General features: G+C 44.9%; 1 protein-coding gene across 1 annotated transcript in view; it reads right to left on the bottom strand.

Annotated features, from left to right (window-relative positions):
- The window catches only part of Mmp24 (matrix metallopeptidase 24), a 51,950-nt gene extending 45,526 nt beyond the window's left edge, over nucleotides 1–6,424 (bottom strand). The window contains exon 1 of the mRNA XM_070007140.1: nucleotides 6,194–6,424. Within this exon, the coding sequence (XP_069863241.1) occupies nucleotides 6,194–6,424 (231 nt within the window). The remainder of the gene's footprint in view (nucleotides 1–6,193) is intronic.
- Nucleotides 6,425–23,415: the final 16,991 nt, after the last annotated feature.

Here is a 23,415-nt window from a genome sequence, read left to right as displayed (position 1 = left end):
ACGCTTTTTCCCAAAAGCCATTCAAAGCAAGATGACTGTGAAAGTAACATGTCAGTCAGATATTTGGTACACTTTAAAATTTTGTTATTAAGTTTAAAGCAGGCCTGGTATGGTTGCTCATGCTCTAATCTCAGCCCTCTAGAGGCTGAGGCAGGATAATTGTGACCCTGAGGTCAGTCTGAACTACACAGACTCCACTTCAAAAAGCCAAAATAACAACAACAATAATAATATTGTTAATATTATAACAATAATATTAATATCATCTTATGCATCAATAACATATCAATAATAAAGTGCCATCAATAATATAACAACAATAATAATATCTTGCTTTTCTGTACTTTGTTACATGTGTAACTTTTGGGAAGATATTATCTATTAATATATGTATACATATACAAAGTAATATATGTATATGTGTTTATAAATATATATGACTTTATTGTTATATATGACTTTATATTGTTAAAGCCTAGATCAAAGTTGGCTTTTTATTTTTTATCGTCCTTGGGCTTGAACTTAGGGCCTGGGTGCTGTCCCTGTGCCTCTTTGTACTAAAGGCTAGCCCTCTACCACTTGAACCACAGCACCATTTCCAGCTTTTTCTGAGTAGTTTATTGTAGATAAGAGTCTCACAGACTTTTCTGCCTGAGCTGGCTTCAAACCATGATGATTAGATCTCAGCTTCCTGAGTAGTTAGGATTACAGGGATAAGCCACCAGCACCTGGCTCAAAGCTGGCTTTTAAAACAAATGCCTGGGGCTGGGAAGGTGGCTCAGTGGTAGAGCACTTGCCTTGCATGCTCAAGGCCCTGGGTTCGATTCCTCAGCACCACATAAGCAAAAAGAAAAAAGCCGGAAGTGGCGCTGTGGCTCAAGTGGTAGAGCGCTAGCCTTGAGCTGAAGAGCTGAGGGACAGCGCCCAGGCCCAGAGTTCAGGCCCCACGACCGGACCCAAATAAATAAATAAAACAAATGCCTGTTGTGATGATGAAGTGAAGGATTTGAATCAATGCTGAAGTTCAAAGAAACTAAATGACTGGTTCCAAAACCTCTCGGCAGTGGATAGGTATGCTCAGTAGTAGAGAACTTGCTCAGCATGCACAAGGGCCTAGGTTCTATTCTCAGCAACACAAAACAGCAAGAGAGCCAGAGTCAGAACTCACACCTTTACCCACATACCATTCCCTAAAACACTCAGGCCTAAGTCATGCTAACAAAGCAACACTGAGAAGCCAGCTCTCAGAACAACAAGCCCAGCCCATCCCCTCTGCCTCCTCAACATAGCTCTGAGCAGGTCACTTTGCTCAGAAACCTTTAATGACTCCCCTACGCCTTTGGACAAAAGCCAACTTTACAATCGGCTCTCTGCCTCCCTTTCCACACAGCCTCCTCTCCTCACACTCTTACTGGAAACAGCAAGTAACTCAATGCTCCAGGCCAATTATCCAGTTTCCCTAAACACATGGGAACCATGTGGAGCCATGGTTCTGTACTGCCTGCTTATCATTGTCTATTCTTCTCCTCCCTCAAAGGTACATCTCAGATGTTCCCTTCTCCTGAAACATTCTCTGCTCCAACTCTAGCTGGGGAGCCTTACCTCCTCCCTTTTCAGCGCCTCCTTGCACCCTATGCATACCTCTAGCATGTGTCCATTTATTCACCAAAAGAGCTACTGACTTGTGTGGTAAGAGTTGTATGAAGAGGTTGGTGGGGAACACAGATAATAAAACTAATTTTCCAATGGTTATCACATGTCTAGAAGGTGTCAGGCATGGTATTGGGCACTGAGGAGATAATATTACACTAGTCCTCCTTTTTAGAGTTTAAATGATACCATATTATTATAAGACTAGGCATTTCTTAAAATTAGTGCCTTTGATATAACTAATTTACTTCTACTAGTTCTAAAACTACCCCTTTCAAGAACTAGAATGGGACATACTTTAACTGGAAAAGACCTCTATTTCTACTGAAGGAAGGGCAATGAGTCCCTTCCCTATAAAAGGATTTTAGAAGGTATCTTGAGACCGTAAGTGCCTATTTCAGATCTCTGTAACTTTTTTTTTTTTTTAACTGTATTTTTTTTGTCTTTTCTTTTTTGGTACTGGGGATGGAACCCAGGACGTTGCACTTGCTAGGCAAGCGCTTTGCCACTGAGCTACATCCCAGCCCCCCAGATCTCTGTAACTTTTAGACATAAAGAATAAAGAGTAATCTGGGACAGGGGTTCACACCTAAAATCCTAACTACTTGGGAGGAGGAGATTGGGGAGGTTCCTGGTTAGAGGCCAGTCTACCTCAATCAATTATTAAAAAATAACTCAAGGACTGGGTGCCAGTGGCTCACACTTGTAATCCTATCAACTCAGGAGGCTGAGATCTGAGGACCTCAGTTCAAAACCAGCCTGGGCAGGAAAGTCCATGAGATTCCTATCTCCAATTAACCACCAGAAAACCGTAAGTGGCGCTGTGGCTCAAGCAGTAGAGTGCTCGCCTTGAGCTGAAGAGCTGAGGGACAGGGCGCAAGCCCAGAGTTCAAGCCTCATGACCAACAAAACAACAACCTCAAGGATTTCAAGGGTAGCAATGGGGGGGGGGGGAATGAGATAGAACGATGGAAGAGGTGACATTGATCAAAATGCATTATACTCATAATCTGAATCATGGAATTGAAACTTCTTTGTATAACTACTTAATTACTTTTATTTTTATTTTTTTATTGTGAATATACTGTACAGAGGGGTTACAATTACATGGGCAAGATAATGAGTACATTTCTTATCAAGCATTGTAGCCTCCTCCTTTGTTTCCCCTTCCCATCCCTTCCCATTGTATAACTACTTAATTTTTTTAAAGCTGGACATGGTAGTGTGTACCTGCTATCCCAGTTATTCAAGAAACATAAATATGAGGATTGTGGTTCAGGCTGGTATGGAAAGAAATGCAAGTCCCTTTCTGAAAAATAAATAGGCAAACAAAAGGTTGGGGGTGTGGCTCACATAGGAGAATGCCTGCCTGGTAAACACAAGGCCAGGAGTATCACAGACCTCAGTATCCCAAAGCCCAGAGTTCAAATCCTAGTCACACACACACACACACACACACACACACACACACACACACGATCAGAATCACTGAATGCTGACCATATACTTAATGGTGAACCTTGAGAGATGGGGTAGTGTTAGATTTAAAAATACAAAGTGATTGGACTAGTCAAAACCACAACTTTTTCCTCCCAAATAAGGACACACTGGCTGGGGCTGCCTCAGTGGGCTCTCCTGATGGAAGAGAAATAAGTGATACCTAAAGAAGTCAGCAGTGAAGAACATGTGATCATATCCAGGGAAACCTGGGCTGCTTGTTTAGGATAAAGGAGAGCCTCACTTGTCTGGAGTCAGAATGCATTATCATTGAGCCCTGGGAAAGGCAGCCTGCTAATGGGGAGACAGAGTGGGGGCTAGACTCTAGGGACTTTGGAGGCAGAAAGATGAGTGAGCAGTATTATCTACTGGCTGGAAAGCAACAATATTTCTACAGGGTTCTAATAATATGCTCCACTAGTGTTCAGTGAGGGGATAATAAGGCATAAATTGTTTGAAAGAAGCAGCTGATAATCATTCTTCTGTCTTTTAGGAAGTTTTGGACAATGTGTTAGACATTGAAAATGGAATGGAATAAAGAGTCATGTTTCAAGGCCTGAGAACTCACTTAGAGGTAGGAAACACCAGATGGAAACAAATGATCACTTCTCTGAATGGAAGAGAATTGGGAGTACAGGGGGCCCCAAGAGACCATGCTGGGATCTGTCTGACTTAAAATTTTAATAAGTAATCTAGAAGAAGTAGAGCAAACTGAAAATTTCAGGACTGCAGATCCTTTAAGTCCTTTCAAGTAAGGAAATGCTATGCTGGAGGAAAGAGGAGGAAGGAAGCGCGTGAGTGGGATACAAAATGGCAGCTGAACATAAATGTGGGGAAAGGTAGGTAGGGCAATGCACTCTGATAAAAATAATCCTCATGTAGGGTGTTGCATTCCAGGCTATCAGTTCTGACCCAGGAAAGGGATCAGGGAACTATTACAGATGGTTTTCTAAAGGCAGTGGCCTAATACATTAAGTTCAGGACACTGACAAAGGGATAGGAAGAAGAAGGGTAGGACCTGGAAACCAAAGAAGAAATCATCCTTACTTTATGAAGAAACCATAGAGTCCTTCATCTGGGGATAATAATCAAGTTGAAAATGAGGTCCAAAAATGCCCCGGAAAGGGCAACTAAAATGATCCTTTGAATGAATGTAGCTATTCTGGGGATAGCCTGATACAACAAGGCAACTTAAGTTTGAAAACAAAAAGGCTAGGCAAGGTGGAATATTCAAAGCCTATAAAAGTGGTAAGGCTAAGCACCAGTGAGTAAATATAGCCTTCTCTTCAAATCCTGATATATTCAAGCAAATCACCTCCTTTTAATGCTTGAAATACCACAGGAATAAAAAGGATTCAAACTTGTAATCATCCTGCTCCGTTTCTTCGTGTTAGAGATGGTGAGATTCAAGCCTAGAGAGGGCAAGGAAATGGCTCAAGGTCACAGAAACCACCAGAGGCCAAGGGCAGATGAAAGCTCAAGGCTCTTAAATCCCAGGCCAGGGTCTTGCCACTTCACCTTTTTGTACTCAGGAAGTCTAAGAGCATCCTGCTTCTTCTAGGGTATAGAACTCACTAAACACATTACTTTGATCTGAGACAGAGCAAAAACACAAGCTACAAAAAGTTTTCTCTAAAAGTCAACTAGCAATTATAAGATCTTTGGGGAACAGTATCTTTGGAGAACATTCTCTTAAAGAGCTTCAATTTTTGGAACATTTAACCCTTTGAGAATCTGAAGAAATGTGTGGATTCTCTCCTAGAAAAGCAACATTTACATAAACACAAATTTTCACAAAATGTCAGGGAACTTATGACCCTCTGAGTCTTGTGCTCAGTTACAAATCACCGGTCTGGTAGGCTATTCTGGACAAGTAAACTGCCTGCTACACTCTTTCTCTCCAGATAATTCAAGCAACCACTCTGCTTTTCCCCGACCAGAATACCTCTGTCTCACTATTCTTGATTAGAAGGGCAGACCCCTAGGTTTGGAAGAGGTCAGAGAAATCAGTCCAACTGCCCTGCTAACCCATGTAACACAGAATAGTGTCACAGTTAGCTAGGAGGAGACTACTGTCCACCTGCCCAGGTTAGAATCCCAACTCCATCAAGCACTAGCCGTGTGACCTTGGGCAAATTCCTTTAATCTCTCTGAGTGTACAGCCTCACCTGTAAAATGGGGATACGAACTGCCACCCTTTCATGAAGCAGCCAGGAGGATCATTACTGAGTGCATTCCTATCAGACAAAGCAACCAGGCCTGTGCCTCGCGAGCGCAGGGAACGCTAGCTGGCCTTACGGTTGTTATGATGCCTGTATCCACGCAGGTACTATGCGCGGATCCATCCAATCCCCGCCTGGAGCTTTGGCTCGCACATGCCAGCGCTGATCAGCTCGCTGCCTCCCAAACTGGCTGAGCGGCTCCGATGGTTACAAACTTCTCCCCGCAACCGAGCTGAGATTCGCCTTCCTGCACCCCGCACCCCCACCCCTGCTGGCCTCAGTTCTGCCCCGCGGGGGGGCCACGCGGGACAAGTCCACCCTGACCACTCTGCAGGTCCGGGGAAGCGGGGGTGGGGGGGAGGGGGCGGCAAGCGGCCGAGCTCTCGCTCCCCTGCTTTCCCTCCCCCGCCAGCTTTCTCCTCAGCCCACCACAGACCGCCGCGCTCACTATTTACTCCGCGGCGTCGTAGGTTCCCTCACACGCGGCCACGCAGGCCGCACCGCCCGCTCCTCCACCGGGGGGCCGCGGCCGCCGTCCCCTCCTCAGCCCCACCTCGGCCCACCTCGGCCCACCTCGGCCCACCTCAGACCCCTCAGCCCTGACCCGCGGCTCCGCGGCTCCGCCCCCGCCCGCCGCCCCTGTCCGCGGTGCTGAACGGCGCCGGGCGCGGGCGGCCGCGCGGTGCGGCCTCCCCGGGGCCGGACCCCGAGCACGGCCCTCCCTCGACCCCTGCGCGCCGCCCCGGAGCCCACCCGGGCCCGGTCCGGCGCCGCCCCCCGCCCCGCCCCGCCCCGAGGCCCCGAGCCCCGCGCGCCGGCCCCACCTGCCCGACGAAGGGCGCCTCCGCCTCGGCCGCCCGCGCCGCCGCCGCCCGGTCCCCGGCCCCGGCCGCCGCCGCCGCCCGCACGGCGCCCGGGAGGCAGCAGAGAGCGGGCAGCAGCAGCAGCAGCCGCCGCCCCGAGACCCGCCAGCGGCTCCAGCGCGGGGCCTGGCCCGGCGGCCGCGGTGGCAGCTGGGGCCCCGGCGCTGCGCGGCCGCCCCGGCTCCTCGGCATCCCCGCGGCGGGGCCCGGCCGCCCGGCTGCGATGGCGGCGGCGGCGGCGGCGGCGGCTCCGGCCGGGTCTTCCCGCTGCAGCCGCTGCGGAGCCGCCGAGTCACGGCGCCGCGGACACGCGCCCGGCCCGCCTGCCGCCGCCGCCGCCGCCGCCGCCGCTGCCGCCGCCTCGGCCGCCAGCGCGCCCCCGCCTCCGCGCGCCCCGCCCCGGCTGGGGGGCGGCCGGGCCCCGCCGCCGCGCCGGGGAAGAGGTCGCCGCGGCTGGGGCGCAGCTCCGCGGCGGGGGCCCGGAGCGGCTCTGGGAAGGGCCGAGGGGAGGGGGGGGAAGCCGTGAAAATAACCCGCTCTTGGGGGAGCGCCCCTAGGATCGGGGTGTGCCCCCACCCCGGGGCGAGGGTCTGCGGTGGGCGCCCGGGGGCGGGGGGGGCGGCGGGGGCGGGGCCCCGGGGGAAGGGCTGGGTTGGAGGAGAAGGAGGGGAAGAAACGCGGGGGTCTGAGAGGGTGGCTTTGGAAAAGGGGGTCGGAGGGGCTGCCCTGGGGGGCTCGGGGTGTTGAGAAGAATAGACCCGTGCAGTGTTTAAAGGCTAAAAGCTTTAGGTGAAGTTGAGGTGAAGCTCAGCCCCAAACCCCAAAGCGACAGAGCTCACCCAGCTGGGAGGATCCGCTTTCATCCCAAAGAACCTGTAATTATCCGGCTCTTTTTCTATGCAGGGCTCAGGGCTACCTGAGATGCTAAAACCAAAAAGAAAGCCCATTCACGGAAGGATAGAGGTTTACACCTTAGTGAGAAGTGTCAAAAAAAAAAAAAAAAAAAAAAAAAAAGGATGCTGAGGGAAAGGGAAGGAAGAGGTGGTGATGTCCAAAAAAGAATCGCTACTCATTACCTGAATTATGAAATGGTATCCCCTCTGTACATCACCTCAATATTAACAATAAAATTATAATTAAAAAGAAAGATCACAGGCATGTGCTACAGGGATTTCAGGGGTTGGGGGTCATCAGAAAGGCTTTAAGCTAGGCCCTGAAGGAAAGGGCCGGTATTAAATAAGGGAAGGTAAGTAGGAAGAAGTTGAGGATGTACATACTGCCTGTGATTGGGGTGGTGGGTAAGTTTTTGTGGAGGACAGAGTTCCTGTAGGAAAGTGCTGGATAAAGAAGTAGTGCATGGGGGCTGGGAAGGTGGCTCAGTGGTAGAGTGCTTGCCTTACATGCATGAGGCCCTGGGTTCGATTCTTCAGCACCACATAAGCAGAAAAAGCTGGAAGTGGTGCTGTAGCTCGCTCAAGTGGTCGAGCGCTAGCCTTGAGCTGAAGAGCTGAGGGACAGCGCCCAGGCCCAGAGTTCAGGCCCACGACTGACAAAAAAAAAAAAAAAAAGTAGTGCGTGATGTGGAATGCTAAGACAGTGTGGATCACATTCTGAAGGGGTTGGTGGCTGAAGGTTTCTTGAGCAGGATAATTTGTGGGAAAATTAGTATTTTATGGTTACCTGATAATTTGGAGGTATGGAAAGGGCACAAACTTTAGGATTAAACATGTGCTCAAAACTTGGCTTGTGGGGCTGGGAAGATGGCTCAGTGGTAGAGTGCTTGCCTTGCATGCATGAGGCCCTGGGTTCGATTCCTCAGCACCATATAAGCAAAAAGAAAACTTGGCTTGTTCCTCTTTAATAAAACAATGCTAATATTACTGTTTAAGATTGCTTCTTGGGCTGGGAAGGTGGCTTAGTGGTGGAGTAATTGCCTAGCATGCATGAAGTCCTGGGTTTGATTCCTTAGGACCACATAAACAGAAAAAGCCAGAAGTGGTGTTGTGGCTCAAGTGGTAGAGTGCCAGCCTTAAGCCAAAAAAGCTCAGGGATAGCACCCAGATCCCTAAACCCCAGGACTGTCAAAAAAGCAAGAAAAAAAAATGTTCTTTGGAAATGGAAATGAGTTTTTCTTTTTTTTTCTTTTTTGTCTTGTTTGTTCATTTATCTATCTTTGGGGGAGGGAAGAAGAGATGCAAAAAAATGGAAGGACATTGGGTGAGTAAATGCATCAGTGGTACTCAATAGAAACTATGTTGAAAATGAACTATACAATTTGTGGGTGGGGACAGGAAGGAAGATCTGAGAGAACAAAGGAAGAGGTGACATTGTCCAAAATGAATGTATTCATTACCTGGCTTAAGAAATGGTAAGCCTTGGGGGCTGAGAAGATGGCTCAGTGGTAGAGCACTTGCCTTGCATGCCTGATGCCCTGGGTTCGATTCCTCAGCACCACATAAGCAAAAAGAAAAAAGCTGGAAGTGGCGCTGTGGCTCAAAGTGGTAGAGTGCTAGCCTTGAGCTGAAGAGCTGAGGGACAGCGCCCAGGCCCAGAGTTCAGGCCCCACGACCGGACCCCCCCCCCCAAAAAAAAAAAACACTTAAGAAATGGTAAGCCTTCTTTATAATAATAGTAAAAAAAATTCAAATAAAATAAATCCATTTCATTTAAAAACTTGCTCCTTGGCACTAGATGGTCCATATTATTTCCCTTCCTAGGGTAGAGAATAATAACTGGAAAAGGTGAAACTGGGTTTTTAGACCCCAGGGCCAAAGTCCAGGAGTCCCAAGTGAGATTCAATCATTCCCCTCCCTATGCCAAAAAACCATGGTGAAGGACAGGGAAAGGAGATTTATTACATGGAAGCTATGGGAAGACAGCACTTCAGTGCATATTCAGCTGTCTTCAGAGTTACAGACATTAACTTCAGGTTGTATAGGAAAAATGAGGAAATGAGGTCGGGATGAGAAAAGTATACACTCTGTGTGTGTGTGTGTGTGTGTGTGTGTGTGTGTGTGTGTGTGTGTGTGTGTGTGTGTGTGTGTGTGTGTGAGTCCTTTGGGCTTGGACTAAGGGCCTAGGTACTGCCCCTGAGCTTTTTTGCTCAAAGCTGGTGCTCTACCAACTGAGCTACAGCTCCACTCCCAGCTCTGTATGTGTGTGTGGAGTGGGGGAAGTTTGTAGTTAATTGGAGACAAGAGTCTCACAGACTTTCCTACCAGGGCTGGCTTCTAACCCTGATTCTCAGATCTCGGCCTTCTGAGGAGCTAGGATTACAAGCATGAACTAAAAGGGTCTCTCGCTGAGGTATATATAGTTAAAACAGACCCAAGTTGTAGGTATGGCCTGCTTAACCATTAGCTCAGTCTTTGCCCTTGGAGGAGTTCCAGAGAAGTTACCACTTGAATACTGGAACAGAACAGGAACAAGGTGGTCTCCTGAATTTTTTTAACTGTTTGCTTTAAGATAAGAAGAAGAAGGTATTGCTTGTTTGAGGGGCAGTTTGCCTTCTGCACAAGATTGATATCTGGATCTTCTCTTTCCTTCTGCAAACAAGGTGATTGCAAAGAGACAGCAAACAAAAAATATAGTCCAGATAGCACAGATACAAAGCTGGGGGATTTTAGTTCATTCTCAGGACACGGCAAAAACATTCTTTTGCCGTGTCCTGAGCTTCTTTTGCTAAAGGCTAGCATTCTGGCCTTTTCTGTGTATGTGGTACTGAGGAATCAAACCCAGGGCTTAATGCATGCTAGGCAAGCACTCTACCACTAAGCCACATTCCCAGCCTGGCAAAACCATCTTTTAAGCTGCTTCTTACAGAGGCAGGGAGATGAGTTGGAATCTATTGTAGAAGCCTTAATAGAAGGACAAAATTATTATCCCAATAATAATTCATATCTATTGAATGCCTACTATGTGCCAAACACTGTGCTAATAAGCACCTTATTGAATTAAATCTCATGCAGTCCTCATGGATTAAACCCTATGAAACAGGTGCTGTTATTACGACCAAGATAAAGAAATGGAGGCTGTGAATACATTTGTCAAGCTCGTGTGATTTATAAATGAATCCGCTGGAGCAATCTGACCTCAGAATCCACTTTTCCTCCCTAGGATGGCAGAGTATGGAAGAGAGAAGGGCATGGAAAAAAGTTTGTGATAACCCAGACGAAGAATGGTGCCATCCTCACAGAAAGGGAGTCATGAGGAGAAACTCTCTTGGGGGAGATGATGAGGAACTGGAGTGCTCATGAAGTCATTGAGATGAGTCTAGAAATGAGTTCAGAAGAAGGTGTAGGAAGGATCTTTTTCTTGCCCTGCAGATAAGTTTGGAAGTTAAAAATCAAAGAGAAGCCATCACCGGTGGCTCATGCCTATAATCCTAGCTACTCAGGAGGCTGAGATCTGAGGATCACAGCTCAAAACCAGCCCAGGCAGGAAAGTCCATGAGACTCTTATCTCCAATACACCCCCAGAAAACTGGAAGTGGTGCTATGGCTCAAGTGGTAGAGCGTTTGCTTTGAGCTCAAGAGCTCAGACACAGTGGCCAGGCCCTGAGTTCAAGCCCCATGACTGACAAAAAAAAAAAAAATCAAAGAGAAGGACAAAAGACCTGAGACATCTACGAGGAAAGCCAAGGAGTTTGAAAAGTGGTCAAGAAGGCCAAGGATGTTAGCTCAGTGGCAGAATGCTTTCCTGCCATGTACAAACCCCTGGCTTTTGTCCTGAAACCAAAACATTTGAATAAAGTTGTGATATAGACAGTCGAACATCACTAAGATATTTGTTGTTGTTTTTGTTTGTGATGGTTGTTTTTGTTTTTGTTGTTTTGTTTTTTGGGGACAGAATCTCACAGTGCAGCCAAAACTGGCTGGGAACTCATGATCCTCTTTCCTTTGCCTCCTGAGTGCTGGGATTACAGGCATTTGAGTAATGCTGGGCCCTGAGGCTTTTAAATAAAAGAGTGGCACAATAACATTTGACTTCAATTAAGTTCAACAAATACTTATTAACTAAATGACTACTTGGTGTTGAACACTTTCCTAGGGGATGATATAGAACAATAAACTGACTTTTTAAAAATGTTGGTTTTGGGCTGAGAATATGGCTTAGTGGTACAGTGCTTGCCTAGCATGCATGAAACCCTGGGTTCAATTCCTCAGTACCACATAAACAGAAAAGGTCTAAGTGGCACTGTGGCTCAAGTGGTAGAGTGCTAGCCTTGATCACAAAGAGGCTCAAGGACAGTGTCTTTGAGTTCAAGCTCCAGGACCAACAAAAAAAGAAATAAAAAATAAAATAAATGTTGGTTTTGTTGGGCAAGGTAGCTCAAGCCTGTAACCTTAGCTACTTGGAAAGCAGAGATTAAGTGATAGAAATTTAAGGGTAGCCCAGGCAAAAAAAAAGTTTGTGAGACATTTTTGGCTAGACACAACCAATAGCTACACACTGGTGTATGCAGATTATCCCAGCAACACAGGAAGCACAAATGGAAGGATTAAAGTCCAGACCAGCCCACTAATAAAGTAAGATTCCATCTGAAAAATAAATATACAAATATAACATAAAAGAGGCCCTGAGTTCAATCCGCAGTATCACCTGAAAGAGAAAGAAAGAATAAAGAAAATCTGTTTTCAAAGAACTTCCATTGGGGCTGGGAAGGTGACTCAGTGGTAGAGTGCTTGCCTCTCATGCAAGAGGCCCTGGGTTTAGTTCCTTAGCACCACATACACAGAAAAAGCCAGAAGTGGTGCTGTGGCTCAAGTGGTAGTGAGCTAGCCTTGAGCTGAAGAGCTGAGGGACAGCGCCCAGGCCTACAGTTTAAGCCTCACAACCGACAAAAAAAAAAAAAAATTCCATTATAATGGGAATGATAGACAACAAACTAATTTTTAAAACATTTTATTGTTGCCAGCACCAGTGGCTCATACCTGTACCATAATCCTAGCTACTCATGAGGCTGAGATCTGAGGATCACAGTTGGAAGCCAGCCCAGGCAAGAAAGTCTGTAAGACCCTTATGTTCAATAAACTCAGACAAGATCAGAAATAGTGCTGTAGCTCAAGTGGTAGAGCACTAGCCTTGAGCAGAAGAAGCTCAGGGACAGTGCTCAGGTCCTGAGTTCAAGCTCCAGGACTAGCAAAACAATCAAACTTTTATTTTTTGAGTTAACTTAGATTAGTAATATGAGGGTATTTCTTTATAATATTCCCATACATGCACATGGTGTGCCTTGAACAAATTCACTTCTCCCATTCTTCCCTCCTCTCTTTTCAAACATCATTTGGTGAGTTTCATTATGCTATTGTTCTTGTCTGTATATATGTGTGACATCTTTTGATTCTCTGAAAAGATATATTTAGATAGTAACTTCTGAGAAAAGCAGGAAGCTAGGACAGAAAATCTGAGTTTGTATGTGGGTGTGGGACATGTGTGCATATGTGCGTACATGGGTACATGTTTGTGTGTGTGAAAGAGAGAGAGAGAGAGCATGAGAGAGGGAGGGGGAGGGGTATATTTTGCATAGATTGACTAGGGAAGATCTCAGGAAGAAGACAATGTTTTTTTTTCTTTCTGTTGTTATTGTTTGTCTTTAAGGTCTGAAGGAACAAGGGAGTGGACGATGCAGTTATCTGAGGGAAATGGATCCCAGGCAGAGGGAAGAGTGAGCATACAAGTTATGAGACAAAAGAGTATCGCTGGCAAGTTGAGGAAAACCCAGCAAGGCTGGGAGAAAGGGAGGAGTACCAGACAGTAAGGTCACAAGGGAGGAGTGTTCTACATGAGATAGGAAGCCAGTAGAAGCTTTGAGAAGAGCCTTTTTGGCTTAACCACTTTGACTCCTAGGCTGAAAAAAGACTGAAAGCCGAGAGCAAAAAAGCTAAGGAGGAGGCCATTGCAACAATCCAAGTTCAAGATGATAATGGCTTTAGCCAGGGTCCAAGTAGAACAGTGAGATGTAGTTTGTGTGTGTGTGTGTGTGTGTGTGTGTGTGTGTGTGTGTGTGTGTGTGTGTGTGTGTGTGTGTGTGTGTGTGTGTGTGTGTCTGTGTGTGTGTGTGTGTGAAAGAGAGAGATCATCCTGGGGCTTGAACTCAGCACCAGGGTATTATCTCTGAGCTTTTGTGCTCAGAACTAGCACTCTATCACTGGAGCCACAGCTCTGATTTCCAGGGTTTTGTTTGATTTTTGTTTTTTGGTGATTAATTGGAGATGAGTCTCATGGACTTTGCTATCCTGGTTAACTGCAATTCTCAGATCTTAGTTTTCTGAGTAGCTAGGATTACATGTGTGAGCCATTGGTGCCTGGCTGGCAGTTGTTTTTTTTTTTTTTCTGTTGGTCATGGGGCTTGAACTCCGCCTGGGCACTGTCCCTGAGCTCTTTGTACTCAAGGCTAGCATTCTATCACTTTGAGCCATTTCCAGCTTTCTGGTGGTTAATTAGAGACAAGAGTCTCGTGGACTTTCCTGCCCAGGCTGGCTTTGAACATTGATCCTCAGATCTCAGCTTCCTGAGTATCTAGGATTACAAGTGTGAGCCATCATCGCCCGTCTGTATTCTTAATAGATTTTGAAAACAGAGCTGATTAATTAGGCAATGTAATCAATATGGAGTATGAGTAAAAGAGAAGGATCAAATTGAACCTGAACAACTAGAAGACCAGAGTTGTTATTATCTGTCACAAAGAAGACACAGGGGGACAGGTTTGAATAGAAATATCAAGAGCTCAGTTTAGGCACAGTAAGAAGGAAATGGCTATTAAATACTCCAGTGGCTATGGCACATAGGCTATTTTGATGTATGGCTCTGGGTTCAGGAAAGAGGCCAAGAGTGGAACATGAATTTGAAAGATCTTAGAATGAAGATAAGTCCATTTACATAGAAAATGAGTGGGAAGCTAAGATTGCCTCATGGACTTTTCTGCCCAGGCTGGCTTAGAACCATGATCCTTAGATCTCAACCTCCTGAATAGCTATGATTGCAGGCATGAGTTGCTGGCATACAGCCTGCTTAGCTTTTTTCCCACAAGAGCATATACAAACTAGGCATTGGCAGCTTACATGGTTCAAAACCAGCCAGGACAGCCAAGTCCATGAGATGCTTATCTCTAATTAGCTAGTAAAAGAGCCAGAAGAGGAGCTATAGCTCAAGTGGTAGCACTCTAGCTTTTGTGTGGAAAAAGCTCAGGGACAGTGCTTAGACCCTGAGTTCAAGTCCCAGTGCCATCACACACTGAAAGAAAGAACTAAAACTTGGAGATGACAATAGTAGAGAATTAAAACTAGTCTGGATCCCTGTGTGACTTCGGAGGTTTAGGGCCCATGAAGCTGGCCTTGCTTCTTAGCGTCATTCGACACCACCCTCTCTTTTCCTGCATGACCTACATACCTGCCAAGAAAGAACTCTGATGTGACCTGCTTTGACAAGTTTTCCTTGAACCCTGTCACCTCACTCACTGTCTTCCACACTTTCCCCAGCTCTCCCACACCATCTATTAGCTCTTAGTCACATTCTTCTCCCTACTTCTCCAGCCCCTCACTCGGTTTTCTTTTGTTAGTTCCAAATTCAAAAGTTTCTCAGGGCAGTTATCAGTCCTGTTCTGTTCCCCCTTCATTAAGAGCTTTCATCCATTGCTCCAGTTCCCAATACTGTCTGCATTCCAAAAGTTCCTCAATTCTTATGTCTATTTCTAGGCCTAGGCTCCAAAGTCCTAAGTCCAACTGCTTATTTATTCCACAGCTATATCTTACTATCTCATCAACTTCCCAACTTGCAAAAGGCCTAAGACAAGCAAGTTCCTGTTCTTTCCACTCCAAATCTTACCCCCCTCTAGGCTTCCCCATCTGCCTAGCTGTGCTTGCCTAAGACCTGGCAGACATCCTTGATCTCTTCTTAATTCCCTTATTGCCAGTCAACAATGTATTCCTATGGATCCCTTTTCATGTAAGATTTCACTAAGCTTCATAATCACATTGTACTTCATAGCACTCATCTGAATTGAAATGAAGTCATCTGAGTTATCCCATCTCTCCCTCTACATCATATGACTGCATGAGCGCAGGACCACACCAACCTTGTTTCAGGCACAGGGTAGGCTCTCAATGAAAATTCATTAAGTGAACTAATGTAGCTTGTGATTTAGTACCTATGCTATGCTCCCAGTAGGGGGCGGTAGAGTATACATAATGGAAAGGTGACATTAGATAATAACCTTTCTGAGACGATTTCCTTTTCACAAAAGTAGGGCTAATTCTCCTTCCTGTGGGTCAAAAGAGATAAACAGACATAACAGGGCTGTGCCAACTGGAGAAAGTGTTACTGGAGCCAGTTAAGGTAAATAATTATGGAATACTTGGAGAAAGAGGAAAAGGCTTTGGATTACACAATTAAGTGACAGATTTGAGCTAGGACCTGACAGATTCAATCCAGAAAGAGGAAACAGAAGCTCAAGAAAGAGGCTGGCTTAAGTCCAGAGCCAGCCTGAGGCAAAGCTATGAGGTCAGCACAGTGTGTTCTTGGCAGCTACTCATCTGTGCACCCTGTCCTCTGGCCCCCACTTTTCACCACAGCCTCCAGTACTGTGATTCTACTGCACTGTGGGTCTTGCGTTTCCTTTCCTCCAACCAAAAGCTCCTCTGGGTCTAGGAATGTGTCTTAATGGTAGAGTGCTTGCCTAGCATGCATGAGGCCTTGGTTTGATTCCTTAGTACCACCTAAACAACAAAAAATAAAAATAAAATTATTATTATTATTATTTTTTTTTTTTTTTGGTCAGTCGTGGGGCTTGAATTCTGGGCCTGGGTGCTGACCCTGCGCTCTTCAGCTCAAGGCGAGTACTCTACCACTTGAACCACAATGTCACTTCCGGTTTCTAGTAGTTTATTGGAGATAAGAGTCTCACAGACTTTCCTGCCTGGGCTGGCTTTGAACCATGATCCTCAGATCTCAGCCTCCTGAGTAGCTAGGATTACAGGCATGAGCCACCACCGCCCGGCTAATTCTTTTTTTTTTTTTTTTTTTTTTTTTAAAGCTCCTCTGTCCTGTGCCTTAACCCCTCAGAAATCTGCTCATGTCTTCAAGGTCAGCCTGTGCTACAAAGACGTCTCAAAGACAAAAGAGGAACAAATTTCAAATGATAAGGTTTTAAGTTCTGTAGAATGAGAGGAAATGGAAAATTAACGGGGAGTAAGATGATCTTAATTTCATACTCAAGAAAAATAATTAGACAAGCTGGGCTACTCAGAAGACTGAGATCTGAGGATCGTGTTCAAAGCCAGCCTGGGCAGGAAAGTCTGTGAGACTCTTCTCTCCAATTAAGCACCAAAAAACCAGAAGTGGCACTCTAGCTGAAGTGGTAGAGCATTAGTCTTGAGCTGAAGAGCTTAGGGACAGTGCCCAGGCCCTGAATTCTAGTCCCAACAACAACAACAACAAAATTGTGTGTATGTGTATCTATTATATACATATATGTAGGTATAGATGAAAATTGTAGTCTTTTTCTTATATTACTATTAAGTCATGGCTCATAGATTCTGCATTTGTATTTTTCTTTCGTTCTTTTTTTTTTTTTTTTTTTGGTCATGGGGCTTGAACTCTGGGCCTGGGCACTGTTCTTAAGCTTTTTCGCTCAAGGCTAGTTTTCTACCACTTGGAAACACAGAACCACTTCCCGTTTTCTCACTGTTAATTGGAGATAAGAGTCTCATCCACGGGGCTGGGAAGGTGGCTCAGTGGTAGAGCGCTTGCCTTGCATGCATGAGGCCCTGGGTTCGATTCCTCAGTACCACATAAGCAAAAAGAAAAAAGCCGGAAGTGGCATTGTGGCTCAAGTGGTAGAGCACTAGCCTTGAACTGAAGAGCTGAAGGACAGCGCCCAGGCCCAGAGTTCAGGCCCCACGACCGGACCCAAAAAAAAAAAAAAAAGAGTTCATCCACTCTCTTGCCTGGGCTGGCTTTGAATTGCAATCCTCAGATCTCAGCCTGCTAAGTAGTTAGGATTACAGGTATGAGCTATTGGCATGCAGGTATAGACACAATTTAATTGCAATTTACATTAAGAAAAATTCTCTGTTTTGGTGTTATGTGAGTTTTCTACACATCAGTTAAGGGAAAACAGAATTGAGTCCTCCAATCAGTAAACATGTTATCTCTTTTACATTTCTTTCTCTTTTTTTTTTTTTTTGGTTGGTCATGGGGCTTGAACTCTGGGCCTGGGCACTGTCCCTGAGCTCTTCAGCCTAAGACTAATGCTCTACCACTTGAGCCACGGTGCCACTTCTCGTTTTCTGGTGGTTTATTGGAGATAAGAGTTTCATGGGGGCTGGGAAGGTGGCTCAGTGGTAGAGTGCTTGCCTTGCATGCATGAGGCCCTGGGTTCGATTCCTCAGCACCACATAAGCAGAAAAAGCTGGAAGTGTCACTGTAGCTCAAGTGGTAGAGTGCTAGCCTTGAGCTGAAGAGCTGAGGGACAGCACAGAGGACCAGAGTTCAGTCCCCAAAATCGACCAAAAAAAAAAAAAAGAGTCTCATGGACTTTCCTTCCCAGGCTGGCTTTGAACCGCAATCCTCAGATCTCAGCCTCCTGAATAGCTAGGATTACAGGCATGAGCCCCAGCTCCCTGTTTGCACTTCTTTCTTCCATAAATATTTAATAATTTTCAGCATAAAGATTCTGCATGTATGTTGTTAGACTTATCCTTGTTTTATTCTTTTGGTACTATTATAAGTAATGTATTTAATTTTTTTCTAATTTTGTTTTTAATCGTTCATAGAAATTCAATTGATATTTGTGATTATTCTGTGACATGGCTAAAGTCATTAATTAATTCTATGACCTTTAGGTATAACCAGATTTTCTACTAGACATTCATATTGGCTACTAGCAGAGACAGTACTTTGTAGTTTGTTGAAGAAATTTGATTCTATAGCTTTTTCTCATTTTGGTATCAGGAACAAACCTCCTAAGATGATTTGGAAAATGTCCTTTTTTCTATTTTTTGAAAGAATTTGTTTTGTTTTGGTTTTGGGTCCAGTTGTGGGGCCTGAACTCTGGGACTGGGCGCTGTCCTTCAGCTCTTCAGCTTAAGGCTAGCACTCTACCATTTGAGTCACAGTGCCACTTCCGGCTTTTTTCTTTATGCTTATGTGGTGCTGAGAAATCAAACCCAGGGCCTCAGGCATGCAAGGCAAGCGCTCTACCACTGAGCCACCTTCCCAGCCCAGAACTGGTATTATTTCTTTCTTAAATGTTTAATAGAATTTTCTGGAAAACCATCTAGATGTGGAGTTTTGTCACTGGAAAGTTCTCAATTTTCTTCGGTAGATATAGGACTATTTGTCTTATCTATTTCTTTTTGAATGAGTTTTGGTAATTTTCATCTTTCAAATATCGTCAAAAGAATGTTATTTATAATATTCCTTGTTATCTTTTCAATGTCTGAATAGTCTGTAAAGATACTTTCCTTTCTTTTTTTGTTTTGCTTTTTTTTTTTTTTTCTATGCTGGTACTGGGGCTTGAACTCAGTGTGTAGGCGCTGTTTCTTAGATTTTTAGCTCAAGGATGTTGTCCTACCATTTAAGCCACAGCTTCATTTCTGGCTTTTTGCTAGTTAATTCAAGTAGTTTCACAGACTTTCCTGCCCAGGCTGGCTTTGAACTGCAGTGCCTAGATCTCAGCCTCCTGGTAACTAAGATTATCAGCATGAGGGCCTGTCCACACACATTATGGTACTAAACAATTTTTACTGATAGATGTAAACTCTTCTTTTCTTTGTAAACTTCCATAGCAGCAAGAACCAGTTTCTTTAAAATACTGAGTTTTTGTGTTTTGTGTGTGTTTTTTTAAGTAAAATGGGAGGGGGTACGAAACAACCAATAGTCTATAGTAGATATACAGGAAAAAAAAAATAAAGCAAAATGAATAAAAGATCAAACCAAGCAAACCCAAACAGCAACAAAGACAGACTTATATAAAAGGAAATATAAATTTTCAATTACTTTTTTTTTTTTGGGCCAGTTGTGGGGCTTGAACTCTGGGCCTGGGCACTATCTCTCAGCTCTTCAGCTCAAGGCAAGCTCTATTCCACTTGAGCCACAGCACCACTTCTGGTTTTCTGAGTTGTTTATTGGAGATAAGAATTTCATGGACTTTCCTGCCAAGGCTGGCTTTGAACCCTGATCCTCAGATCTCAGCCTCCTGAGTAGCTAGGAGTACAGGGGCGAGCCACTGACAACCAGCTCTTCAATTACTTTTGTTCACATACACACACACACACACACACACACACACACACACACACACACACACACACACACACACCTCACTTGATCTAAGTCTGAGTACAAGGGAGGGCTCTGCTCTATTCAGCAGTACACACATTGCCTAGAGGCAGGCCCAGGAATAGTGCATTGTTTGCACAACTCAGACTCAGATTTACTGTCTTTGCCTCGTGATTCTCTCTTGAGCTGGCTGGAAGAGTGGAACCACTGACAATTGGTGAGTCCCAGTCTACTAGGGCCTCTGTCACGTGACTCAGGAGTCCCATATCTCCTTCACTGCCAGCAGCTGGAGCGGTTGCCTTTGTTGTCTCAGCTGCCTCTAATGGCACCTTTAATGGCTGGGCGTCAGGATCGTGGATGCACTCTTCTGGGGGTGAATATGACATCTGCTAGGCCAATGTCTGTTGTGTGACTTGGCAGGCAGTCCCAAGCCTTCCTAATCTAGCACTAACAGGTTTCTCAAGCCACTGCCTCTAGCATCTAGGCTGACAGGGTAATTTCCCCAAGATTAGACATGTCTGCAGGGCCCTGTGAGACACTCTTTCCTCTGCTCAACCATCTCTGTGACTGACATTCCCATATTCCATGACCCTGTGTCCTGTGAGTCATTGAGCCAAGGTTGCTCCTTATCTCTAGGTCCCCAGAATAATTCAGTCCTGACAATAGGCATACTCTCAAGATGGTGACTCACTGTCTCACACAGAGATAAGGGGAGCCACAGAAAACCTCTCCTCACCAAGGCTGGCTGGCCTCCCACCTCAGGACAGTGCTACTTCACAAATCCCTGTACTGGTGCTAAGGTTTGTGTGTTGTATGGGCTGCAGTTAGAGTTGGCAGTGCATGCTGGGACCCTCTGTTATACCTTGTATTGGGGTTCCTCTCCCCTTCCCCATCTGGGGAAACTGGGGGCACTGGTTCAGATCTCCCATTGCTTCTCGGCTGCTGGGTCTGTTTCTCTGTAATTTTCTACCTCCTGCCACCTCCTTTGTGGTTCTGCATTCTCTTCTTCCCTTTCTATCTTCAGAATCTAGTCTCTTCTGTGTCACCAAACCTTCTCAGAGTGAAAATGGCAGATGCTTCTCATCTACCATCTTGCCCTGCTTATCATTTGATTCTTGATGGATATCTGAGCACTCTTTGGGGGATATTGGAGATAATGCTTTTATGATGAATCCTATATAAGTTTTAGTAAACAAAGATGTTACTGTAAGGTAGGATATATACCTAGAAGGCATATACTTAAGCAGTGATTGTGCACGGTAGTTTTATTTTCTTGCCAATATTGCCTTTTTTTCTGCCTTCCTTGTTTTTTTTCTTTTTAATGATTCTTATTGGTAAATAGTGGTATCACTTTCTCACTTTATGAGAAACACACATCCAAATTCAAAGGAAGGACCTGAAAACAAGAAATACCACAAAAGCAAGGCTTTAATGGCAGTCTTTCAAGATAGGTTGTCTGTCTGATAGCAGGCAGATTCTCCCAGATGACAATACCAATTAATTCCTCATTGGTCTGAGATATGTAGAGTTCACATTCTCTCCTAGATGTTGCCTAAGTTACAGGACTTTTTGTTGGATAATTCAAATACATGCACTTTTCCGGGTTAGTTGAAATTTAGAAGCAGACTTCTGACTGTCTCCCTGCCCGTTTGTTCTTTCATGAGGGGAATTCTTTTTTTTTTTTTTTTATTAATTATTTATTTATTTATTTTTGGGTCTGGTTGTGGGGCCTGAACTCTGGTCCTGGGCGCTGTCCCTCAGCTTTTCAGCTCAAGGCTAGCGCTCTACCACTTGAGCCACAGCGCCACTTCCGGCTTTTTTTTTTTTCTTTTTTTGGTTATGTGGTGCTGAGGAATCGAACCCAGGGCCTCATGCATGCAAGGCAAGCGCTCTACCACTGAGCCACCTTCCCAGCCCCTCATGAGGGGAATTCTTATGTGCTTTCTGTCATGTTATAGTTTCTATCCATTTTCTCATTTTATTGTGGCCCATTCTTCCTTTGCTTATGGGTCCAGTTCCCTTCTAATCCATCCTGTTTATCTATGAGGCTTTCCAATGCATGAATTTTGTCATATCCTCAAGTTGCTATGCAAGCACGTTACTTCTAATTTTCTTTTTTCTTTCTTTCTTTTTTTTTTTTGGTCAGTCCTGGGACCTGAATTCTGGGCCTGGGTGCTATCCCTCAGCTCTCCAGGTCAAGGCTAGTGCTCTACCACTTGAGCCATAGCACCATTTCTGGCTTTTTTCTGCTTATGTGGTGCTAAGGAATTGAACCCAGGGCCTCGTGCATGTGAGGCTAGCACTCTACCACTGAGCTGACTTCCCAGCCCCTACTGCTAATTTTCTACTTAGTATTGTCTTGATAATGGACCACCACTGACTTTATCTCTAACAACTTTAATTTGCATTTCTTGGAATCATTATTTTTATTCCTCTCTCTTACTTCCACTCCCAAGCTGTCAGCAAATTTTATTAGCTCTATATTCATAATATGTACAATATTCAACTATTTTCACATTCCCACTGCTAATATTTGGTCTGTGATACCAGAACTTCTCATTATATAGTATCAGCCTCCTTCCTAACTGTGCATAATTGTAAAGTTCTCTGAATCTGTCTTTGCTTCTTAAACTTTGTTTCCTTCCTAGAATCTGTAGTAGATGGGTTTAGGATACAAATCAGATCATGTTGCCCCCTTCATAAAATCCTAATGGCTTGCCCTCTCACATAGAATAAAAACCAAAGTCCTTGTAACTGGCTTACAAGGCCCTGCACATTTTTTTGTTGCTACTTTTCTTCTCTTTGCCCATACTGTGAACCATCATCAACTAAATCATGTTTCCTTCTCAGGAGTGTCATACTTGTTCCGAATACTTCAACTGTGTTCTTCTCATGCCCTGGCCATTCTTTCTGTTCTCTTGCTGCCTTTAGATCTCTGCCTGCCTGCCACCTTATTCTAGTGGCCCACACTGATGGACCATGCTGCCTGAAATAGCAGTTCACCAACTCCTGGTACTCTATCTCCTCCTTCCTCCTTTATCTGTCCTAGTACTTATCATATCTGACATTTAATTTTTTTTTTTACTTATTCATTAGCTGTCTCTTCCAGTGGACAGTGGTTGTATGACAGGAACTTTATTGTATTCTCATTCCATTGCTACCTTCTTGCTGCCTAAAGTGGTATCTGAACCACAGAAGTCGCTCAGTAAGTATGTGGCATAATTGCATGATAAACTGAGAAATAACACAGTTCGGTAGAACACTATCACGATACTGAACTGTCACAAGAAATATGAAAATGTTGAAGGGTCTAGGGACAGTTAACCTACAGAGGGAAAAATTGAGACAATAGGATAAATGTCTGAGGAAATGTGTAAGGCTGACACATGTCCCCAGAGGGCAGAAGTTGAACTCCATACCAGGAGTTCACTACTTTGTGCAGCAGCCAGATCTCCTATTGAATTGTTTGTCAAAAGTTATATATTAAAGTTATAACCCATGCTTTTTTACTTCCTCTCATTCATTAATCTGTCCTCAGGAGTTCTATGGGCCAAATTTAATCTCCTATTTACTTGAAAGTGAATAAAATGGGACAGCAAAAGTTATGCTTAAGGAAATTTTTAAAAAAACAAAAAAAGATAGAAATTTTGATTTACAGAGAAGAGTATACATACTGAAAAATACTTGAGAAAATGATGGGTTAGGGGCTGGGAAGGTAGCTCAGTGGTAGAGCGCTTCCCTTGTATGCATGAGGCCCTGGGTTTGATTCCTCAGCACAACATAAGCAGGAAAAAAAAAAAAAGCCGGAAGTGGCTCTGTGGCTCAAGTGGTAGCTGAGGGACAGCGCCCAGGCCCAGAGTTCAGGCCCCACAACTGGACCTCCCCCCTCCACCCCCAAAAAA

The sequence above is a fragment of the Dipodomys merriami genome, unplaced genomic scaffold (assembly GCF_024711535.1).
Source record: "Dipodomys merriami isolate MVZ:Mamm:240054 unplaced genomic scaffold, mDipMer1.0.p SCAF_7, whole genome shotgun sequence".
Taxonomy (NCBI): domain Eukaryota; kingdom Metazoa; phylum Chordata; class Mammalia; order Rodentia; family Heteromyidae; genus Dipodomys; species Dipodomys merriami.
This window is presented reverse-complemented; position numbering and strand designations above follow the sequence as displayed.